This window comes from Herpailurus yagouaroundi, unplaced genomic scaffold, assembly GCF_014898765.1.
Source record: "Herpailurus yagouaroundi ecotype Mexico unplaced genomic scaffold, PumYag 29, whole genome shotgun sequence".
Taxonomy (NCBI): domain Eukaryota; kingdom Metazoa; phylum Chordata; class Mammalia; order Carnivora; family Felidae; genus Herpailurus; species Herpailurus yagouaroundi.
The window spans coordinates 96,928,733-96,948,392 of NW_024412377.1; the positions used below are offsets into that span (position 1 = coordinate 96,928,733).

At 43.4% G+C, this 19,660-nt stretch overlaps 1 protein-coding gene across 2 annotated transcripts; it reads right to left on the bottom strand.

Moving 5' to 3' along the window:
• Nucleotides 1-413: 413 nt before the first annotated feature.
• LOC121014017 (betaine--homocysteine S-methyltransferase 1) lies at nt 414-18,041 on the bottom strand. 2 transcript variants are annotated; one of them, XM_040449980.1, is made up of 8 exons: nt 17,859-18,041; nt 16,339-16,471; nt 9,743-9,861; nt 8,614-8,805; nt 7,867-8,014; nt 4,420-4,602; nt 2,799-3,027; nt 414-1,075 (listed from the first exon to the last, which is right to left on the bottom strand). In XM_040449980.1, the coding sequence occupies exons 1-8, from the start codon at nt 17,889-17,891 to the stop codon at nt 889-891; spliced, it is 1,224 nt and encodes a 407-aa protein (XP_040305914.1). In that variant the 5' UTR covers nt 17,892-18,041; the 3' UTR covers nt 414-888. The 2 variants fall into 2 exon arrangements, with proteins under 2 accessions (XP_040305914.1, XP_040305924.1); XM_040449990.1 differs by lacking the exon at nt 17,859-18,041 and adding an exon at nt 17,266-17,631.
• Nucleotides 18,042-19,660: the final 1,619 nt, after the last annotated feature.

Here is a 19,660-nt window from a genome sequence, read left to right on the forward strand (position 1 = left end):
GATGTAATACAAGCTCACTGTTCCTCAGCCTTACTGACTAAAGGCATTTAGGTGGATCCATTTTTGAGCACGATGGAGAAAATCTAGATACTGATGCCTCCTTTCCCCTCCCCATTGGTCTATACATTTTTTAGCAGTAGAAATGGGTCAGGAAAGAGAGAGAACAACTCTGGAACTCTGAGAGCAGGATTCTGGTCTTTTGATACTTATTGATCAGGTCCCACATGAGTGATTTGCTAAGAACAAACTTAAAGAACTAGCAAAGTCCCCATATCTCAAGTGTTCCGTAACAGTTGTTTTTCAAACCGTGGGTCAAAACCCACTAATGGGTCATAAAATCAATTTGTAGTGTCGCAACTAGCATGTTTTATCAGTGAGATAGGATGGAAAGGAATAGAATAGAAAATGCCAAAATGGATCTCACATTTTATTTCATTGGTTGTATAGTATGTGCTTTACTGGGTTATTCGAAAACTTTTGTTTCTTACTAAGGGTCATGTTCAAAAGGACTTGGAAGTCACTTCCCTATAGCACTTTATCTGTCATGACAGCTCCTGTCTCATTCTCCTTACTAGAATGCAAACTTCTTGAAATAGGAATGAATATCTGAATAACTTTTCCTTGGCCACAGTGATTGCCCTAATACCCTATACATGGTATAAGGGAAACTGTTTAAGATGTACTTCTTATTTATTTTGCTTGCAAGTAAATTTCTAAACGATACTTTTAAAATTGTCAAGTGCTATTTATAGTTCTGTGTTGTTCAGCTCCTACCAGTTTTATGTGTAGTCTAGCATTAACATAAGCATTGCTTTTAAACCATCTTTTCCTGATTTGGGGGAACTGTGGCCCAAACATAAAAGTCACTAAAGATGGTTTCCACTGAGGTTACTGTGCAGATTTGAATTTCTGTTTTTCAAAGAGCTCTCTGAGCTGCTGCTCACTGGTGGCTTCTTTCTGCTGCATCAGCTCAGCTGTTCCTTTGGTCACCCCCCAGGCATCAGGCTTTGACATTGAAGGGTTGTATGGCCTGCCCGAGGCTATCCGAAGATTCTCCCAGTATTCCTTCCTGGCCCTGGGTGAACAAACACACATTAGACTCCTTCCTGAGCATCTGTATCTATGTCACTGAGCTAGAATATACCTCCACAGAGCAGTCTTTGGACTCTTGAGAGTATGTCCATTAAAACACATTTATTAATCTGAACTACAATTTTTTTAAGGCTCTATAGGCTAAAATTACTTTGAAATTATTTTTTTAAATATATGCATACAAATGGGGTGCCTGGGTGGCTCAGTTGGTTAAGCGTCCTACTCTTGATTTCTGCTCAGGTCATGATCTCACAACTGTGAGATCAAGCCCCGTGTGGGGCTCCACCCTCTGGCATGGAGCCTGCTTGGGATCCTCTCTTTCCTCTCTCTCTCTCTCTCTCTCTCTCCCTCTCCCTCCCTCCCCCTCTCTCTCTCCCCCCACCCCCCGACCCCTGCCCTCCTTCACTACCTCCCTACCCTGTTTGTCTTCTCTCTCAAAATAAATCAATAGACATTTAAAAAATAAAAAAGAAATTCTTCATTCACCCTCCTCTGCCTTTTGCCCTCCTGGGCCATTAGCTCAGACCCCATAGCACCTGTGCATATCTTCATACTTGAACTTGGTAAGCCAACTTGAACTTGCTAAGCCAACTTGAACTCGCCTGTTTGTCTCTCTACCTACTAGTCTGTTAACTCCTTGGGGACAGGCTTGTGCCTTGTTCTTGCTACTTCAGTGTCCACACCCGTGTCTTGACATAGTTGTATATAGTCAATATCAGCTGAATGGAGTGGAACTGCCCCTCTGCTTGGTACTCGTCCCCCACCCTCTTCTTTATCTCGTGGCTACTTAGCCCTTCAAAATACAGCGCCCCAAAATCCCTTCCTCTAAAATATCTTTCTATTTGGCAGAAATGGCCATTCCTTTCTCTTGTCACTTTCTAAATCTGTGCCTCTACCAAAGCAGTTACTGCAGTATTAATACATTGGCTCTCTTACCCATTTTCCCCAGTAGACTGAGATTCTCTAGCCAGCTTTTCATGTGTATTTTCCCAGTGCCTTGCCCATTGCCCAATGTAAAATATTTGTTTAGTGTTCATCTCCCCCACTGGGGTGTAAGCTCTGAGGCCAAAGACCTATTTTATTCTCCACTGTATTCCCAGCTCCAAGATTGTGGTTGGCACAGAACAAGCACTTAATTAATATTTTTTACATTTAATTTATACTTAAATCTTTTTACTAAAACACTTTTTACGTTTATTTATTTTGAGAGAGAGAGAGAGAGAGAGAGCATGAGTGAGCAGGGGAAGGGCAGAGAGAGAGGCAGAGGAGGATCCCAAGCAGACTCCATGCTTTTAGCATGGAGCCCTACGTGGGGCTTAATGCGAGGCTCAGCACAGGGCTTGAACTCACAAACCATGAGATGAGCTAAAACCAAGAGTCAGATGTCCAATGGACTGAGTCACCCAGGTGTCCTAACTTATACTTAAATCTTAACAACCAATCGGTTAAATGTTGTTCAGTGTCTACCACATGGTTCTAGCCCAGAACATGAAATCACACTTCATTGCAATTTATATTATTTATATTCTAAAGCCAGAGATCACTACATAGGCTATTTTATAAACATGTCTATGAAAGAATTGAAGGAGGATAACATTATTTATCATCATGCAGCAAATTATCTATACTCTTTGTTGTGACCTCACTTGGACATACTCATAATCCAAATGAGTTTGGTTTGGCAAATACAGTTTAAAGGTTCTTACCTGGCTCTAATCCATGGTTTGGTGTGCATATCCAAACCACTTCCCCAGCTGCCATGCTTTTCTGAAGCTGGAGGCAAAAATCCCCTCTCTGGGGCCAGCTCTTCTGCAATCGCCCGGATATGGTAGGGCTCAAATCCACAGCACCCGCCAATGTATCTGACCCCCAGCTTGTAGGCTTCTCTGGCATATTTCTGAATGTCCCATCTTGTTGCAACTCTGGGCTCCAGTCCTGTAGTAATGGAGTGAATTCTTTTTTTAAAAAAATATTCAAAATAAACAGCTATAATAAGTATGTAATTTTCAAGAACTGAATTAAGTAAGTTGTTAACATTCGCTTCTTTATTTTTTTAAATTATTAGCTAATTGGCGTTTACATGCCCATTTTTAAATGCTGTGATAGCCAACCTTCAAGATGGTTCCCAATGATTCCTGCCCTCTTATGTTTTTACCCTGTGTAGTCCCCTCTCATATCAGGTTGGTCTGAGAGACCAATAGAATAGGTCAGAAGGCATGGTTGGTGACTTCTGAGGTTAGGTTATACAAGGCATTACGGTTTCTGCCTCAATCTCTCTTGTTCTCTTTGAACAACTGCATGTTGTGAGAACACTCAAGCATCACAGTGGAAAGGCCAATAATTTAAGGAACTGAGGCCTCTAGTTCTGTTTAATAGAACAGCAAGACACTAACACCTATTCCCAACAGCCAACAAAGGGAGCTTGGAAGTAGATTCCCTAGCTCTCATCAGGTCTTCAGAGGACTACAAACCTGACCAGTATCTGGACTGCAGCCTCATAAGGGATGCTGAGCAAAAACTATCCAGCTAGGCTGCTCCCAAATTCATGACCCACAGAAACTCTGAGATATAATAACTATTTGTTGTTTAAAGGCACTAAATTTTGCGATAATTTGTTCTATGCCAATAACACAGACGCTTTGCCATTCTTTATCCATGGTTCTTCTAGATGGATTATGTTATAATACCTTACTTCTCTGAGGGTCCCTATAAAATATAGTATCTAAGGACCTTAGAATGGAGTAGAAGCTGGCCAAACTCTGGCCCTGGTGATCTCTCTGGCTGGATTTTCAGGTGGACACACCCGACTTCCCACACATGCTTGACCCCTTTTCCTAGACTGCCAAGTATTCCCTCCCTGCATCTGCTCAGCCTCTTCATTCAAAGTTGTTATACAGTAACCTAGTGATGGTATCTTCTCCTTGCCCTCAAGAACAGGGGAAAAGTAACTTGGACATAAACCGGTCTATCCTTTTAATTCTTCTGATGAGAAAATTAAGGTTTAGAACTAAGCGGTTTTGCTAAGGTTACATAACTCGGCGACAGAGCTGGAACCAGAACCAAAGTCTTTGCTGATCACACCCGGAAGGGCATCCTTTTTACCAGCCTACGGCTAAAAGGTTCAGAGATCTTTTTTGCTTGTCGGTTCCATCTTTTCCTTCTACTGTGGTCAAATATCAAAGGGCTTTTGGCTGCAGGGAGAGACACTGAGGGCAAGAGATGAGATATGCTGCCATTTCTTTGTGCTGTGACAAAGCTCTATGGCTGTAGATTTGGAATTTGTCAAACATCAAGACATTGAGATCATTTATAAAATGTCTGTCTTACCAAAGGGGAATTCTGGTAGATCAATAAATCCCTGCTTGTTGCAGTCAGGAGTGTGGTAGGCCAAGGGCTGACTCATCAGGTGGGCTTTCAGTCGGGCAGCCTCCAAGCCTTCTTTCATGAGCTTCACTGTTTGTAAACTAATTGTGGGGTCAAAATGGCAGTTCACACCAACGATGGAAGCTCCTGCAAGTGGGAAGAACAACTGAGCTTTAGGGATTCATCAGATAAGCGGTGGCCCCAACTCTCGTCTCTTAATCAAGGAGCTTTTATTTGAAACAGTGAATTACAAGTACAGCCTTTGATTCTTGCTTCCTTGCGAACCTAGCTTACCTCTGCGTGGGAATGATTACTAACAGGCAGCAAGGGCTTTCTGGGAAAAGTGTTGTGAAGAATCTGTTACAACCGAAGTGTCATTTATGTACACTTGGCTGTCCATCTTTTTTCCAAAAAATCATTACTAAAGGTTGTTGTTTTTTTTAACTACAAATTTTAGAAATCAACTTTTCAATCTTGACACAATAATTTTTTAACACCCCCAGCTCGTGGTTACCATACCACTCACTTGAGGATCAGTGTTCCCTTTCATCAGGCCAATTAAAAAATATCACTAATCCAGATTCTGGGAGCAGCTAAGCTGATGCCACAAGCCACGGCATCCAGTGTTCAGGGGCAAGCATCTCAGCGGTTTTCACTGGGCTGGGTCTGTAGTTTGCTCCTTCATTCTTGTTCCAATCCTCCCTCCTGTTATTTCTCTGAATCAGTTTTTTGTCCAAGAGCACCAGTGACCTTGATCTTACCAAATCCATTTGTTGTCCCTCTGTTCTCATCTGATGCAGTGTCCAGGCAGCATCATCCTGGTGGGCCATCCCCTCTCTCAGTGGTGCTCCTACCTCACTGGTTGCTTTCTTTGGGCGTTAGGTGCCGACCCCCTCAAGGTCAAACCTTTCAATCTTGCAATGTCCTAGGATCCCAGTGGGCCATCTTTTCTTCTCCTACATTTCCTTTCCAGTCCCAGGGCTTTCAGTATGATCTATATCCAGAACTCTCCAAATTTCGCTCTCTAACCGTGACCTCTCCTTTGGGTCCCAGACTTAAATATTCAACAGCTTACTTAATATCTTCACTTGGATCTTGACTACCTTTACTTTCTTTTCTTTTTCTTTCTTTCTTTCTTTCTTTCTTTCTTTCTTTCTTTCTTTCTGCTGCTTCTTTTCCTTCTCCTTCTCCTCTTTCTCCTCCTCCTCCTCCTCCTCCCTCCTCTTCCCTCCTCCTCCCCCTCCTCTTCTTCTTTTTCTTCTTCTTCTTTTTTTGGATGTTCTGCTGCCAGAGTTTCTCTTTCCTTGTTTGACTTCATTACACTAATGTATTAATCCTATGTTGGTTACCTCTTGGATATCTATTAGGTATAAGGGTCCTTTTAAGGGATTATAGAGAAATATAAATATAGGACATGGTTCCTGACACCAAGGGTTTCATAAGGTTTGACACAAAGGGCTTCCTTAGGTTTGCTCCCTGAAAACAAAGCTCTATGATCACTTGTGAGGAAGTAGCTGTTTACTATATCCCCTTCTTGGAGACTGCTGCTATACACAAACATATCAAAGGCTTTGAGAAATTCTGTGTATTTTTCCAATTTTAGTATATGCACCGCCTAAGTGAGCACTAAGGCTCTGAGAAATTCTGTAGTGAAGGGACCTGTGTGACTTGGTTTAACACAGCACTTTCTAAATATATTTCACTACAGAACCCTAATAATGTTCTCACAGATTAGAAGATGCTGACTGAGGATATTCCAAATGAGTGGTGTAAGTAGAAAGTGTTCTAGTTGCTGAGAGGAGGGAGTGTTTACTTGGGGTATGTGTGGTGATGTATGGGGATGTGGAGGTAGAATTTGAGCTAACATTGGAAGATGGACTGGAGTTATTAGGCTGATATTAATTAAGGACCTATTTTGTGCCAGGTGCTGTCCTAGGCACAGGGCACTCAGTGCTGAGCCAGACAGACACAGTCTCTGCCTTCTTTGACCTTACAGTCTAGTAAGTCAGACATTAAAGCGATACACAAACGAGATAAGTGGCACAGTGATGTCAAGCTCCGTGGCCACCTACCTTGAATGGAATGGTGGGGGAAGAATTAGACGCAGGCCACGAATCTCTGCCAATTAACAATAGGGGTCATGAAAGCCTCTTCTGATCTTTTTGAAACAAGTTAACATGCTTCTCCTCCCCCCCATTGTTACATTTCCCCCCCAAAATTTAGGATTATATAGCCTCATTCCTAAATCTAAATGTTATTGTTAATGACAAGTATGAAGTGACTTTTATGAAATATCAGGAGTTGGATAAAAATCAGAAATGAAACATGGCCAAACATAGTGTCTCTGTTCCTCAGAGTGAGTTGGACTCTTCCACTGACCCTGAGCTATGCCTTGCATTTAAAATGAGGCAGCTTTGAGGGGCTCATGGGTAGCTCAGTGGGTTGGGTGTCCGACTTCGGCCTGGGTCATGGTCTGGCGGTTCGTGGCTTCAAGCCCCACATCGGGCCCTGTGCTGACAGCTCAGAGCCTAGAGCCTGCTTTGGATTCTCTCTGCCCCTCCCCAGGTCGCCTGCCTTCTCTCTCTCTCTTTCAAAGATAAACATTAAAAAAAATAATAAAGTGAGGCAGCTTTGAAAACATTTTGTGAGTTTTCCCTAATTGAAATGAAACCCAATGTTAGGAATGGAAATTATTGAAAAAGATAAGTTAGTCAGTATTTCATACCAAATTATTTTAAGTTCATTATACCGATTACAAAAAGCGAAGCATATCAGTAATTTATGAAAATGGAAAAACTCTGGCAAAGAAAACAACTGAACTTTTAAGTCTGACATGCTTTGCTTTTTGTATATGTTTAAAGGCCTCAATTTAGGTTTAAAATAAAACATGTTTTTCTAATGCTTTTGATTTACTGAAATTCTTCTCATTTCTAGGTATTAAACCTACAGTGTAGGTCTAGTGGCCCCTTTGAAAAGGCTGGTGTGTGTACTTTTTACTTTACTTTTTTCTCTTTTGGACTCAATATTATTATCAATACTCCTAGAAGAGCAAATTTTTAGTTTTCCTTTAAGCAAAAGTAGTATATAGGACTAACAGGTGGACCTACATTTGTATGTAATTTTATTATTTGTTTATTTTATTTTTTGAGAGCAAGAAAGAATGTGCGTGCGAAAGCCAGTTTGGGGGAGGGTCAGGGAGAGAGGGAGGCGGGGGATCCGAAGCAGGCTTTGCGGGCTCAAAGCCCAGAGGCTCATGCGGGCTCCAACCCAGGAACCGCACAGTGAGATCATGACCTGAGCGGAAGTAGAACTCATAGGAAGTAGAACTCATAACCAACTGAGCCACCCAGGTGTCCCTTACGTAATTTTAAAAGACTCACTAATTGCAAACTGGTCAAAACGCGTCATCACCTGCTTTAACAAGGCGCACTGCACACTCGCCGGGGCTGACGCCATGCAAATCTCCCTCTGGGCCGATGCACATGGTAGCTGCCACAGGTTTCCCGGATGCTTTCAAGGCTTCGACTGCCCACACAGCCTCTTCCACATGTTCAAAATACTGAAATAAGATCAGGTTGACGTACTTTTTTTTTTTTTTTAATTTTTTTTTCAACGTTTATTTATTTTTGGGACAGAGAGAGACAGAGCATGAACGGGCAAGGGGCAGAGAGAGAGGGAGACACAGAATCGGAAACAGGCTCCAGGCTCCGAGCCATCAGCCCAGAGCCCGACGTGGGGCTCAAACTCCCGGACCGCGAGATCGTGACCTGGTTGAAGTCGGACGCTTAACCGACTGCGCCACCCAGGCGCCCCCAGGTTGACGTACTTTTAATCTTGTTTCTCCCCAGTTAGAAAACGTATTCTACTGCTTAATAATTATCACTAGTTGAATCGTCTTCACATTTTGAGTGTGACCCATTAGCATTTTTTAAATGCCACAGACGGTTGATGACTGTGAATTGCAGTCAAAAGGTTTGAAGAACACTTTATTAGATTAAGTGAATCAAATTCACTAGAAAGCTTAAATTGGAAAAAAGATTTTAATACTGAATATTGCTAGCCATGATTGGCACCTAATCTCACCTGCTCCCCATGAAAGCAAAAGGTAGAGAAAATGTACTACGTCTATGTCTCATCTTTGGTGATATCTTCGTTTACCTCTGCAATCAAGAAATCCACGTTCTTCTTCAAAAAGACCTCTAACTGTTGCTGAAATACTTTCTTAACTTCAGCTTCACTCTTGCAACTAAGGTACGAAGGCGTCTGGCTCACACCTCCTGCCACCAAAGCGTCTCCCTCATCAGCCACTTGCCGGGCAATGTCACAAGCAGCTTCATTGACTTTCTGCCCCTAAAATGGATGATTATATGATATATCAACATTTTCATGTGAAGTTAAAACCAAATTATTATTCAAATATCCACATCTCAGTTGTATGTTACAATAGAGATTTTATTCTAGAAAATAACAGGGACAGAATAGTTCATATTACCAAGTTGAGCAATTTGCAGTAACAACACCAATAGTAGTAATGAAAACAATAAATCCAATGATAGCATATAGGATATTACATACCAATGATCTGGGAGAGGGTAAAAATCTTAAATAAAAGGACCTGGTATCTTCTAATGCCTAAGCTGCACTTAGAGAAATACCTAGCAAATAGTGGTGATGACGATGTTGATGATGCCATCATTAAAATGATGACAGAATTCATGACTTTTTGTCATTATGTATTTTCTTAATTAACAGATAATCACAAGGTATTTTCTAATTACGTAGGCATTAAAAATTAACACTTGTCTTCACTGAACCCCGGTGCTGTAAGTCACACAGACTCATGGAATGTTGGAACTTCTTTTTCATTTTAGGGATCAAGAAGTTGTCGCTTTGATGGCATAGTTGAATGGTTTGCCCAACACAACAAGGTTGATTATAGCTGAGCCAGGAAGATTCCAGGGTCACTGCCCCCTTGTGCCTTTGACCCTTCCCCTACACTGTGCCACATTAAAAACCTTTAAGGGTGTAAGAATTGGTTAGGTTACCCTCTCAGCAACTTAGGAGACTGAGAGAATCGCTCATCATTAACCACCCCCTTCTTTGACCTGCTTCATTAAATGCTTTTCTGTCAATTTTGAGGATTCCAGCTAAAACCTAGAAGAGTTGTTCACACATATCTCATATCTAAAAACCCTGAAGCGGCGCAACATTTTTCTCTACAAGAACTTCTGTGATGACACATGTGTCTACTAGGCCCTTTAAGAATGCCATGTATGGTTTTACTCACGGATATTTTCTCTGCAACATAGTTTCCCCTGTTCTCCAGCTTGTCTTCACTTGCATAAAAGGTGAAGGTTTGCATGACATTGGATCCAGCTCTGAGGAACTCTCGATGAAGCTGGCGAACTGGGAGATTAAATGAGGAGAGGTATTAATTACTATCAGTTTATCACCCGTGATGTTCTCAAAAGGCTATCACATAAACAGATGTGAAAACATCTGCTCACATTCCTGGTTGCTGGGCATTGGTGCATGCTGGGGGCTAATGAGAGGTAGCTCTGGGGTCTCTCGTTAAGAAGAAGAGATTATTTCTACCATGCACATGGGGTGAAGGGAAGAGGGAGATCCCACAAGGGAGGAATCATCATTTGAACATTTTTGCTGGGCGGAGAAGGTGGGGAAAGGCATTCCCTACAGAGGTAAGGGCTTGAACAAAAAGGAGGCAGGACTAGGCTTGGCATTTGGGGGTGCAGCACGTAGTCTGAGAAGCTGGAGTTGAGGATGTATAAGAGAAGTAGTAGGAGAGGCAGGTGGAGAGGTGGGCTGGCTGACAGAGTACCAAGGGCCTAGAACATCATCCTAAGGAGTCTGGGCTGCAGACCACAGGTTCGGGGAAACACCAGCAGTTTGTAAGCAATTGAGTGATGTTATTAGTTCATTGTTTTTGAAAGATAATTTTGGTAGTAGGGTGGACTAAGAATTGGAGCAAGGTTCCCAAGCATAGGTCTGTGGATGAATAGTTTTTACAGGCTAAAGAAAATATGGGGCTCCCCCCCCCCATTTGATCAAATAAACTCATTTTAAGGAACTACCTTTGCTTTAAATAGTAGTCCTAAATTCTGGTTCCCCATTAGACACTCTGCAAGCTTTTTAAAAACAATGGATGCTAGGGCCAAATTCGCAAATATTCTAATTTAATTGGTGTGGGGGCAGGGCATAGATTTTGTGTGTGTGTTTCTCCAACTGATTCTTATCTGCAGTTTTGTTGAAAACCACCAAAATGCTCTACTTTATTTTGGGAAATAAAGACTAGGACTGGGAAAATGCTCTATTTTATTTATTTATTTATTTATTTATTTATTTATTTATTTATTTCTTTATTAAGCTGATATTTTATTTTTGAGATAGAGAGTGCACAGGGGGGTGAGGGCAGACAGAAGGGAGATGGTGGAGGGTCTGAAGCGGGCTCCAGTGACAGCAGTAAGCCGGATGTGGTACCCGAACTCAAGAACCATGAACCACAAGATCATGACCTGAGCCAAAGTTGGACACTCAACTGACACCCACCCAGGCAATCCTATTTGTTTATCTTAGAGAGAGTGTGAGCCAGGGAGAGGGGCAGAGAGAATCTTAAGCAGGCTCCACACTCAGCATGGAGCCCCAATGTGGGGCTCAATCCCATGGCCCAGGGATCGTGACCTGAGCCAAAATCAAGAGTTGGATGCTCAATTGACTGAGCCATCCAGGTGCCCCAAAATGCTGTTTTTATAAAATGATAGTGAGACTTCACAGGTGTTCGTTTTTGTCAGGAGAATCAACTGGGCAAAGTAAGAAGTCAGCAATCCTGTGTCAGCCCCTGAAATCTATTTTGACATTTCAGAGGCCTTTAAAAGTAAGAAGGTTAAAAGTCAAAAGGTCTGGGAGGGACTACATTAGAGGCTAGGAAATTATTAGGACACTGGAGCCCTTAGCCCTTTATGGAAGAGGAGTCTGGTGTCTTTGCATCCTAGCTACCTAGTAGAGGGCAGAGAACATAGGAAGCTCAGTTTTGTTTTTCAGTGAGCAAGAAAGTGAAGCAAAAAAGCTTTTGAATTTCAGAAAATGGGTTTCTAAGCCTGGAAACTCTAGTCCTGAGTGGGAACTTAGAAGCTTGCCTAAATGAGGAAACTTCAAACTTGTTTTGTTTTTCTTTTTTGTTTTTTGAAGTTTATTTATTCTGAGAGCGAGAGAATCCCAAGCAGGCTCCGTGCTGTCAGCGTGGAGCCGGACGGGCAGGGCTCCATGTGCAGATTGAACCCACCAACTGTGAGATCACGACCTGAACTGAAACCAAGAGTTGGAGACTTAAGCGACTTAGCCACCCAGGCGCCACTAAAAATTGTTTTAATTAGCAAAAGGCACCAATTAACAACACTTCATACACAGTCCCCGTTTATTAATCAAACACAGAGCTGCTGTGGTTGGAGCAGGGTGAAGGGCCTATAGATGGGGTTTCCCATACACTAGGATGAGATGGCTTATAATTGGGAAATCTACCCAGGGGGTCCTTGGGTGGATTTTTAGAAACTCTGTTTAAAAACCCTATCTAGGGGCGCCTGGGTGGCTCAGTCGGTTGAGCGTCCAACTTCGGCTCAGGTCATGATCTCACAGCTTGTGAGTTCAAGCCGCGCGTCAGGCTCTGTGCAGGCTCTGTCCAGGCTCGGAGCCTGGAGCCTGCTTCGGATTCTGTGTCTCCCTCTCTCTCTGCCCCTAACCCACTCGCATTCTGTCTCTGTCTCTGTCTCTGTCAAAAATAAACATTACAAAAAAAATTTTTTTTTAATAATTAAAAAAAAAAACCCTGGAATAGCGGGCAAATTGTGTATATGTATATTTTACACTGTGTTTTATACCCTTTTGTTAGATTTTGCCAGAAGGCAGTGACCCAACTCCTTGCTCTTAATCAATTTGATATTCTTCTATGCTTCTTAAAGCTGCAGAGCTTCTCAAAAGCGTACCCCCACTTAGACTCACATGGGGGCAATTAATACGGATTCAGATTCCCTACACCACTCCAGATCCAGCAAACCTTAATTCTTTGCTGAATTCTTTGCTAATTCCACTGGGTACAAGAACCACAATTTTTGGCATAGACTTTAGTAGGAGAATTAGTCCACTTAAAATAAGACAAAAAAACTCAAGAAACGAGGCCAAGTGATAAACATGTTGTTTCTGCACTAATAAAAGTAAAATCAATATCAGAACAGTTTCTCTCGAACTCCTCTAATGCATAACTTAAAAAAAAATGTGACTTATAAAATTGAAGCTTGTGGTTTAAAAAAATTTTTTTAATGTTTATTTATTTTTGAGAGAGACAGAATGTGAGCAGGGAAGGGGAAGAGAGAGAGGGAGACACAGAATCCGAAGCAGGCTCCAGGCTCTGAGCTGTCAGCACAGAGCCGGACATGCAGCTCAAACTCACAAACCGTAAGATCATGACCTGAGCCAAAGTCGACATTTAACCAACTGAGCCATCTAGGCGCCCCTCAAAGCTTGTGGTTTAAATAAAAGCCTTATTTTATTTACATGGCAGAGTTTGCACAAAGGTAGCTTATCATTAATATCAGCTTGGCTCAAGAAATATTTCATTGAGTTTAACCCAGCAAGCTGACCTTAAGAAACAAACCATAGAGGGGTGCCTGGGTGGTTCACTCGTTTAAGCGTCTGACTTCTTCAGCTCAGGTCATGATCTCATGGTTGGTGGGTTCGAGCCCTGCTGACAGCTCAGAGTGTGCCTGCTTCAGATTCTGTGTCTCCCTCTCTCTCTGCCCTGCCCCTGCTCGCACTCTGTCTCTCTCTCTCTCTCTTAAAAATAAATAAACATTAAAAAAAAAAAAAAAAGAAACAGACCATAGATATATTTTAAAACCTTATTCTTGTATCTTAATTATTCCATTGTGTTCCTTAAAACCCTTTAATGGCAATGCTTCCCAAAGCATGGTTCACCTTGCTATCACCTGGGGACAATTATAAATATGCAGGTTGTTGGATCCACTCACAGACCTAATAGATCCAAATGTCTAAGTGGAGGCTGGGAACCTATAATTTTTAACTGACTGCTGGTACAATAAAAATTTGAGGACTACTGCTGTTTTAGCTTCCCGAGCCTACTGAATTCCTCCCTCCCTTCCTTCTTCCTTCCTTTCTTTCTTCCTTCCTTCAGGGGTAGAACACAGCATTATTTCTACATTTATTTGGAAATATGAAAGTTGTGTATATTTGCTGGGTTTAACAGTGTGACTATAGCTCTCTTCCTTTGAATACTATTTCAGGAGAGTGTGATTTGAACACAAAATTTCTATACTTCTCTAGCAGAAATAGAGAAGTTATTATCTAGATATTATATAAGATATTATCAAGAAAGAAACAATGAATTTAATAATAGTTAATACTTGTAGTGTTTGACATGCATCAGGCACTATTTTAAAGACTTTATATATAACTTATTTAATTCTTATAACCTTTGAAGTAGATGTCAATATTATCTCAGTTTTATAGAAGAGGAATCTGAGTCCCAGAGAAGCTAAGTGATTTCCCCAAGGTCACACAGCCTAGTGGCTGTCAAAATTTGTTTCAATTAGCCTGAATCCAAAATCGGTATGCTTAATTGTAAAGCTGTACTGTCTCTCAGTTTATACGCTTTGTTAGTTTCTATCCCTTATCACTGAGTTCACTGAAATATGCTCTTTAATAAACATTGAAGACAACTGTTCAATCTATATGATATTCACAAGAAATTTTCCTCCAGTTTCCTCTGAAAGAGTCCACTTCTTTCACAGTGTTGACTACTGATAGCTGTCCTCTGAGACCTTCTCTAGGAAGTGCCCTAAGCCAAAGGGTGCTTCTTTGCCCAGGGGCTAAGCTCTCTCCTAGAAGAGGAGAGGGTTGATAATTCACATGCAAAGCTTGGTCTATTGGTAAGGAGAGAACAAAGATCCAGCTCCCCGGTCTCAATTTGGGAGTACTCTGAAGCACCTGTCCAACTCCAGAGCTTCCTGAGGAATTGGCCAAAGCCTCTGTTACAACTGCATTATAGTGTAATTCCTCCCTCTGCCCATTCCTGCTTCCCTCACTCCCTTAGAAGTGTTATTTCATAAATGCACTCCTCATTAAAACTCCTGAGCACAAATCTCCACTTCTGGCCAGCTGGTAACGAGTACCTAGCTCATTATGGGTGGCAGAGTTCCCAGCATGCTCTAGGGGTACAATTGTTTAAAAACTTTCACCTGTGGTGAACTAGAATGAGATGCCCGTAGAAGGGAATGTACTAGCAGGTGCACTATCTCAAATGTTTGAGAGGTTCAGAGGAAGTAGTAATTATAAAGACTTTAGAATCGGATGGCTATTGTTGGGTACCACCAACATACTGGAGAAAGGCAATGAAAGGTTAAGGGTGATTCATCACCAGTTTAAGACAACGTCTGAAAGTCTGAGGATCTCCTGGGTGGTATATAAAGAAACACCTCTTGTAGCTATAGCAAGCAGAAAAGCTGAGGATCTGGCCCAGGACTAAATTATACAGGGAGCAGAGAGTCAGAGAGGTTGAATCATCAACCACAGAAGGCTTCTACTGCCAAAGTCAGGGTCTGATCAGGAAGACATAGGACCCTGAGATTGGGGTGAAGACATTTGGGTGGATTCACTCATAACCTTAAAAACCCAAATTCCTCCCTGAACTCTCTGGGACTGCAGAAGTGGCCCATTTCTCTCTTTTAAAGATTAATGTTTGGGGCACCTGAGTGGCTCAGTTGGTTAAGTGTTTGACTCTTGATTTTGGCTCAGGTCATGATTTCACGGTTCTAAGGATGGAGCCTCGCATTGGGCTCTGTGCTGACAGTGTGGAGCCTGCTTGGGATTCCTTTTCTCTCTCTCTCTCTCTCTCTGTCTCTCTCTCTGTCTCTCTGACCCTCCTCTGCTCTCTCTCTCAAAATAAATACACATTAAAAAAAATAAATGAATGCTTCCTCCGTGCTTTAGGTTGATGCAGAAGCCTTGTAACACAGCATTATCTCCCTCATGTTCCATCTCACCTCCCCTCTTTGCATCTCCCTGTAAGAGATCTGTGGTCAAAAGAGTAAAGTGAGAATAAGGTACATGGGTATGGGTGCAGGGCAGGTTAGATAGTTGAACTTAAATAGGATGGGGCTAGTATATAATGCATTTAACTAGTTGGCAAACGTACAATGGAGGAGGGCTTATCTCCCAGACAGTGAGTGATGCTGTGCCATGGAACTTAAAGTGGGTAAGGAGGGGGGATGAACACATGGGGACAGAATAGATAATAAATGCTAACATGGAAGGGATGAAGGACTGAGAATCTTGGTGAGGCTGAGGAGTGGGAGAATTAGAGTCGGCAGGAAAGACAGAAAGAAGGTGGAGGTTGGAAATTGGGGCCCTCGTAATTGAGATTTCCAAAGTAGACAGCTAGGGGTGATGGCAAGGTCTGGGAGTGCATTGCTGAGGTGGAGGGTGGAGGAAACATTCAACTGGAGATGAGATCAAGGCACTAACAGGAAGAGTTCTGGACAAATCATCTGCATGGACACTGAAGTCACCCCAAGTGGTGAGGGAGGGAAGGGCAGAGAGGAAAGCAGAGAGCCAGGTTCTACACTCACCTAGTGCGAGGGGCAGGAACCAAGAGGCAAACACAGGTGACAGCCACAGGAAGGGCCATTGCGATCATCCAACCTGTGACTCTGTACTTACATGCCTAGCACAGTGCCCAGCAGGCAATAATGAATGTTGGACAATGTGCCACGAATGTCTGTGTTTGATGGCATGCTCCTACACTGGTCGATGTCGCATTCTTTTATGAGAACTTAGAAGAGAGCTATATGCACCAACCTGCCTCTGGGTGTTCCACTGTGGCTTCTGGGGTCCAGGGGCCTGCCTTCACATAGCCCCTCTTCTCCAGTGCAAAGACAAACCCTCCATCTCCAATCACAACTTCTCCAGCATTTAAACGTTCTAGGATGCCCTAAAATTACAGATGGGGGTTGGGGGGCGAAGGAAGGGAGTTACTTGAGTTTGAGACAATTTTCTATTTTTAGTACTTTTGCTATGGTATTCTTGAGAAGTATGATTTCTTTAGAATTCACAGAAAGTACATGTATTTATAAATTCATGACTCTAAGGCAAACAACCAGAATGCTCATATAATGAAAATATGAAAATATGTGTATACATGTGCTAGGGGTGAGGGTCTTTCAGAACACAATAAGAGTTTTGAAGAATGTGGTGGTAGGATGTTATCTTTGAAGAAATATCTACAGAAGGATTAAGTGAAAATATTTTATTGTAAAGCCTCAAATGAATACTTAAGCACACATTCTTAATATGGTGAAAGCTAGTTTTATTCTAACAGCCCCTATAGTTGGCCTGGCCCCATCTGTCTGTCAGTCCCTGGGGCCCTCTGTCAGCCAGGCGGGGGCAGGGTACTTTGACACCCAAGGGTCAAGTGTATTGCTTCCTCCCTCCAGCCCCAACCATAGTCCCACAGTCCGTCTGTTCCTCCATCCATCTATCCATCCACCCCTCCCCCACCACTCCCCAAACTAGCCCAAGGCAGACAGTCTGTACTGGAACGCTCATCCCAACTAGGAAAGAGATAGACTTGTCAATCAGGCGGTGGAGTTGCTGGGTTTTGGTTTTTCAATCTTTTTAACAGCCCTTACTCAATATCTTACAGTCCCTGTGCCCATTTTTTTCCCCGAGGCTTGAATGGTTCATTTTATTGTGATCGCAGAAATCAAACTGCGGGTGCAAACTTACCATGGCCCACCCAACGCGTGAGCCTTGGGGCTGCGGCGGGACCCGGAAGGCTGCGTGCCCCAAAACGCTGCAGGTAGGCGGCCCCGGGGCCCCGCTGCACCCGTCGAGGCGCGGGCACGAAACGGTCTGGCAGCCGCGGCCGCGCGCCTCCCTCGCCTGCCCACGCAGGGCACAGAGGGGCGCGCCCAGCGGCGCGGGCAGTGACGCGGGGTGGCCAGGGGAGCCGGAAGCCACCAGAAGCTCCCTAGTCCCGCCGCTGTCGGGAAGAAAAGTCGTGCCTGTGGGTCTAGGAGCCACACCTCTGAGGTAGTGCTCTGGTGCGGGACTCAGAAAACGTTGGGAGTCTTGGAGCTCTGGGGGTGTCCCCCCGGGTCACGTAGATCTAGGGCGCGCTCTGGATATGGGCAGGGATGTTGGGGGGAGCTCAGAGGCACCTTGGGGTCCCGCCCGAGGGATTCTGAGAGCACCTTTTGGTCACAGCCGGGCTCTGGGGACCCCTCTGCACTTCCTGACGCTGGGGAGCGGGGCCGGTGGGTCGAGCCTCAGAGCCACCGCTGGGATGGAGAGCGCCCTCGGGTCCCCTGTAGACTCACCTTCTTGGCCTTTTTGCCCCCAACGGGTGCCATTTTCGAGGTGTCCGGTGGATAGTAGGCACGGATGCGGACAGACGAAGGGAGCTTTACCCCGCGCGAAACCGGGAGCTGCCCCACCGCCGCAGCCAGGCTCTTTATATCCTGTTCTGGGCGCGGGGTGGGTTTCCCCAGCCTTGGCGCGTCCAACGCGGGCCTTGCGCATGGGAACACGCCCCCCCCAGCTTTTTTATTGAGTCCCGCGGCTCGCTGGGAACTTGCCCTGTGGAGGAGAGGATCGAGATTGTTCTCTCAAATAGGTGAGCAAACAGACAAGTAAAATAAAATAACGAGGTTGCCACTCGCTCGGGTTTCTAACCTACCAATGCACGGTACCCCCCCCCACCACACCCCCCTCGCTCGCATTGAGGGGTTCTGACCCTGATTTATCTCTCTCTTGTCTGGGATCATGCACCGTTACCGACTTAAGTCACCAGAGTTGGCCCCTAAGAATTCCATTCATGCACAAATATTTGTCAAAGGCCAGGATACAAGGTTATTGAATGAGGAGGCGATGCCCTGGGAAGAAGTTCAGTCTGAGGTGTGATCTGGGCGAAATGCATCCGGGAGTTATGTAACGGAATACAAATATAGCATTTACAGAACGTCTAATACTAACTCTGAATTAGTAGGTATGTTCAAAATGACCTTCTGCCATTATATCCAAACATGCCGTGCAGTTCCTAATAACAGTAGTTTTCTAGTAAGAATATCTTTGCAATATATAACCAGGACAGACTTTTAACATCTATATATGACAGTGGAAATATACCTTGGACATTTCAAAATTCAGTTCGAAAGTTGTGTGTAAAGACATACAGGTATTAGAAGAACCGGGAGGAAATAGAAATGTTAATAGTAGTTATCTGATGATGGTGGAATTAGGGCTTGCTTTTATTTTATTATGCTTTGTTGTATTTCCCAAAATATCTCTACACTGAGAACACATAGATTTTAAAATAATAAAAGCATTAGTTTAACAAATGTACACCACCACAGTAAATATCCTAGAGCACAGAGTTAAAAATCCTGAAACAGAGTTCAGAACCTTTTACCCAAATAAAAGCACATAAGGAAATTTTGTATGTGGAACAGTAACTTCCATTTCAACACATGCAAAGAAGGAAATTATTGTAGCAAATGATGAGTTAATGGAAATTTAATTTTTTAAAAAAAATTTTTTTCAACGTTTATTTATTTTTGGGACAGAGAGAGACAGAGCATGAACGGGGGAGGGGCAGAGAGAGAGGGAGACACAGAATCAGAAACAGGCTCCAGGCTCTGAGCCATCAGCCCAGAGCCCGACGCGGGGCTCGAACTCACGGACCGCGAGATCGTGACCTGGCTGAAGTTGGACGGGAAATTTAATTTTTAAAATGATGTGCACTTGAGATACAATTGAGAAAGTAGAAAAGTCCTTTTTCTTGTGTTAATTGTCGAGTTTAAAACGGGAAAAAATGTAAGGATGATGGATGCGTATATTGTAATTTAAATAATTGAATGTTTCAGTTGCCCAGCAAGAATGAGGAATGAGGTAAAGTCATCCTTCCCAGTGTTTAGATTTTCGACCATTAAAGCATTGGAGTGTCTGAGAAGCTAATAGTTTAGTTAATGAATTAACTACTTATGGTTGGACCCTGATGAGTATTGGAGAAATACAGGTTCAGGGTGAGCCCGGCCGTGGCTGCAGGGAGTAGCTGTAGTGGCGGGTACCAGGCGCGAGGGGGCGGTATCAGGGCTCTGACAGTAAAAGCCGAAAGCCGCCT